The sequence below is a fragment of the Triticum urartu genome, chromosome 2A (assembly GCF_056163025.1).
Source record: "Triticum urartu cultivar PI428250 chromosome 2A, HENAU_Tu73, whole genome shotgun sequence".
Classification (NCBI taxonomy): domain Eukaryota; kingdom Viridiplantae; phylum Streptophyta; class Magnoliopsida; order Poales; family Poaceae; genus Triticum; species Triticum urartu.
This window is the reverse complement of record NC_141874.1, coordinates 669,876,520-669,880,865: the sequence shown is the minus strand read 5'-3', so window position 1 is coordinate 669,880,865 and position 4,346 is coordinate 669,876,520. Positions and strand designations below refer to the sequence as shown.

The 4,346-nt window shown below is 41.5% G+C and overlaps 1 protein-coding gene across 1 annotated transcript; it reads right to left on the bottom strand.

The window, feature by feature from the left end:
* Positions 1–1,555: 1,555 nt before the first annotated feature.
* LOC125539606 (transcription factor EAT1-like) lies at positions 1,556–4,346 on the bottom strand. The gene is made up of 4 exons (XM_048703099.2): positions 3,920–4,346; positions 3,556–3,731; positions 2,310–2,729; positions 1,556–2,207 (listed from the first exon to the last, which is right to left on the bottom strand). The coding sequence occupies exons 2-4, from the start codon at positions 3,706–3,708 to the stop codon at positions 2,085–2,087; spliced, it is 696 nt and encodes a 231-aa protein (XP_048559056.1). The 5' UTR covers positions 3,709–3,731; positions 3,920–4,346; the 3' UTR covers positions 1,556–2,084.

Genomic DNA, 4,346 nt, shown 5'->3' with positions numbered 1-4,346 from the left:
ATTTGATATTTTGACAAACGCCAGCAAGAATAAAAGATAGGATGGACGAAGAGGTGGCACAATGTAAGTATTTTTGAAGTATTTTTAGTTGTCTTTTAAAGTTTTTTTTACTTATATCTATCAACTCAACTATAGCAAGGTACCTGGTGATGTAAAAACACAATCATACCCTATGTGTACAAAAGATTATGTGGAGACATAGGATCCATGTATCTCTCCACAAAACCCTATAAACCATTATGATTAGTGGAGATACATGGATCGAAAGTGACTTGAAAAAAATACTAGACAATTTTTTGTTAGTCGTGTTTTAGACTAAATAATCGTGTTGTTTTCATCATTAACCCAAAAGGCTGACAAGTCTTCTTGTGTTTAAATGTTGTTTCGGGCACCCCCTGGTATTTAGGGTCATATGTTGACCATGATTTTAACTAATAAGATGTAAGTTATACATAGCAAAAGTAATATCATCGAAAACTATATTCAAATACAAATCCAACGGTATAATTTTTTATGATATGCATTAATATTTTGTTAATTAAATCCATGGTCAAAATTTAGCATAAATACGAAGGGGGCCAATAAACCAGGACAAAGGTATAATATCGGTTATGTTATGTGACCAGACCACATTATACACTACTAATGTATGTGACATTGTGGGCCGGTCACACAATGTCTAGGCCTTGCTGTATTGGGAGTCGGATCCCCTGATGTACGCCCCCTGACGTTGGGCCACTGACGTGTGGGTCCGGCTCCACACGTCAGTGTGTGCATAGTATGTCAGAGGAGCTGCGTCCGCTGCATTGGGTCCAGTTTTTCTCGCTAACTAGCAATATGCCCGTGCGTTGCAACGGATTCAAGGTAAAATAGTACTTGTTCACAAACTTGAAAGAAAACACTCTTATTTTGATATACATATACCACTAAAAATATATTCCGTTTCATTCAAAATATATTTCTCAGACTGTTTTGATGAGGTAAGGGAGGGATGTGGTTGCTTTCAAGATAATAAGGGGTTTTCAGCAAATTGGATCAGAGAAGTGGGCTATTGTTGCAAAAAATGCCACAACTTTCCTCACAGCCGTTAGATGCAGATTTAATGGTCAGAAACGACGGATGGCAGACACACCGTCATCACCAACCGAGTCTTTTATAGGAGTAGAGATAGTGGTCACAAAACATACACATTGTATTCAAATGCAAACACGAACATATGCTACAATGTATGCAAATTAGGGTTGTTTGAAAAGGAGATAGCAAATGATTGACATATTAATGGGTAGTACTCTGTGCAGGTCGACCAGCGGCAGAGTCTGGCCGGTCGACGGGCTGCCGTCCGATCTGCCTATGAATAGCCTTTCGATTGAAGTATTCCCTTCGTCGCACTGCAGAAAAGGTCAACCACACCCCTGCGTCTCTCGTCCTCCCACATGAAGCCGAGGTCATCGTCGCTCGCAGCTCCGTCGAAACACGACCGATCATTCAAGTTCATATTGATTTATCAAGCTATAAAAAACAAAAAAATGCATACTGCGTAGTTACATTCCAAAATCATAACACGTTAAATTTCAAATTTAAATATGAATACAGAAGATAATTATCAGGCGGAAGACAAAACAACCAAAATATCTTATCGCGTGCTGTTCCGATCCGTCGGCCTTCTTCCTCCCGGCCCGGGACGATTCTCCTAGGGAGCTGGCCGTGGGGCGGGGGCGGACCTCGCCGTAGTGGTGGCTCCGAGCCCCTGCACCCGACCGGACGAGGTGGCTTCCCGTGCTGCTCGCACAGGCCGCGGCGTCCCGTAGGGCGGCGGCGAGGACCAGCAGCTGCCACGTCAGATGATCCAATGGGTTAGCCAGCGGCGGCCGCGAAGGTACGAAGAGCACAGTAAACTATCCAAACATGAGTGAATCATGTTGTTCTGCTATTATGTTTTCAAACCAACTACAGATGAAATGAACAGCCAACGCAATTTATGACTTCCGCATGGCCAGATTATCAAGCCCGATTTAACAACTTTTGTCACTGAGAGAACAGACATGAAATTGCTACTCCAAGACAGTTGCAGACTATGAACTTCTTCAGATAGTCAGTTTGGTTGCTAGAGCCTGGCCGAGTATGTTGAGGGCCTGGTGCTGTGCATCAACTGCTTGAAAGAGCCTCTCGGCCACTGCAAGGGCATACACCGAGCAGCCTTCAGATACCTGCGTCAACATGGACATGTAGCATTTACTGTCAATGATAATCGGTGATGTCAGGAAAGAGGTTCCTGATGCTGCTTAAATTAAAGAATATCCTCTCAGTACCTTAGTGTTGAAGATGAATATGCGGTGATCGCCAACAATCTGTCCGACCACGCTGATGATCTCAAGATGGAACTCGTCGAGAACCTTCGCGGCATGAGGCAGGGAGTTGGCGTTCTTCCATTCAGTGAGCTGGACGTTTACTGCATTTTCCACTATGTGGACATCAACACGGCATTCCTGGGACCTCCTCTGCACCCAGGAGCTCCTTATGGCCCAATCGAGCTCATTGTCTTGCTCATCCCTCACTGGCATCGTCGATGAGTTTTCGCCATCGGAAGCTGCCTCTTCGTCCATCTTTATCATCTTTTTCCTATTAGTCCCATGCCTCTTCTGTTCTACTAGGATCTTCAGTTCCTTCACTGTCCGGTTCAGCTCATGTATGTATTCAATGGCATCCTCTACATTTGAGACCCTGTCGTCCTAGTAAAAAGTTCTGTAGCGCATTAATGCCATATCGAACTTATATGAACTTATATGAGCACCCCATAAAATGGAGGGAGTACAAGGAAGATTTTCATTGTTCTGTCATGCTGTTTAGTTTTCCTTTGAGTAAATCAGAAAGTCCTATCTAATTGGTTAAGATTACATCACTAGAGATGTGGGTACTGTTTTTGAAGAGTAATGCAATGAAGATGATGACATTATCTTATGAAAAAATCAAAGTAAATAAGTCACTAAAAATCAAAATAATATTGATATATCAATTTTTTTTATTGCTCTCCATGATTAAATAGAGGTTAACTGACATACTCAATCAGGATATATGGGTTAAATAGTATAGCACCAGCAGAGTGACGATCTACTTCATGGCAAATACTTTTAACAGGATGTTGGTATCAGACCGAATGTAAACAGAGATCGAACGAGAGTATTCTTACAAAAGGCCAGCAGAAGCATATTATTTAACTCATGTTTCTTGAACCTACTTTACATAAAAGACAGTTTTGAAAAGGGGTTTTTGTTGATCTAATACAAAACATGGGTCTATTAGGCTGCAATATTATTTTTCTTATTTGGAAACGAGGCAAAAGAATTGCCATTTTCATTAATTAAGAAGACAGTGAAAACTGCATAGTATTCTGAAGATGGCATCCAGAAGAATGGGTGAAATTATACAGAAATTATATTATCTTCTAGTAGTTGAGTATTATGTACTCCATCCGATCCAAAATAAGTGTCGCAGTTTTGAAGTACATATGAAAGTCATTAAATCACCTAAATTTGCAAAATGATGAACAAGACAAACCTTGGGATCGGGGAGGAGGATTCTTAAAGCCCAGAACGCTACATTCATCCATTCCCTCCTCTGCCTCTCATTTGCAAAGTCAGGTTTTATTAAAGATCCCGGCATGAGATTATGATCATGGGAACCTTCAAAATAGCCACCCCCAACAATCATATTGACCAAACAGCACCTGGCACCTTCAAACCAAATCAACAGAGTATAAAAACTGATGAGCATAGAAAGAAATGCTTTGAGTAACTCGATTTTGACAGAAAATCAAATGCATGCGGAAATCGGACAACAAATAGCACCATATATATGAACTAATCTTGAGCTAAAATAAAGTGGCAAATACTTGCAGACTGCGGAGTTGCAGTGCACATACTAAGGGGAAAAGATGACTCGACAAGAACGCAGCAGCAGATAGAATTCGGTTAGAAACAGAAATTGCAGCTGGCTTGGTTGCTTCGGTCGTTGCAGAAGAGGTGGTGCCGTGGAGTTTTAAGCTATGCAATTTGGCGTTGTACGCGGCATGCATGATTCATGGAAGATGGAACATGAAGGAACTCTGCTTGTCCCACACCTAACAGACCCCTTAGCATCTTTTTCGTGCTTCAACTACCGCAAGCGCATTAGCCAACCGGCAAACTATTGAGTATCCCGAAACAAATTTGTAATGATAAATACACCTCAGTAAGCGCAAGATGATCAGTAAAATGGAGCACAAGAAATCCATGCTGGCTCAGTGTTATGATTTTAATCTTCCTAAAGAAAGCAGAAAAGTGTTGAGATCGTGAGTTACATGTAGCACT

What these genes read in the sequence shown, in the direction of transcription:
- LOC125539606 (XM_048703099.2), bottom strand. Translation starts at nt 3,708, where the DNA reads ATGATTGTTGGGGGTGGCTATTTTGAAGGTTCCCATGATCATAATCTC. An exon ending in TCCTCCTCCCCGATCCCAAG is followed by an intron (nt 2,730 to 3,555) that starts GTTTGTCTTGTT and finishes ACTTTTTACTAG; the next exon opens with GACGACAGGGTCTCAAATGT. An exon ending in TATTCATCTTCAACACTAAG is followed by an intron (nt 2,208 to 2,309) that starts GTACTGAGAGGA and finishes ATGTTGACGCAG; the next exon opens with GTATCTGAAGGCTGCTCGGT.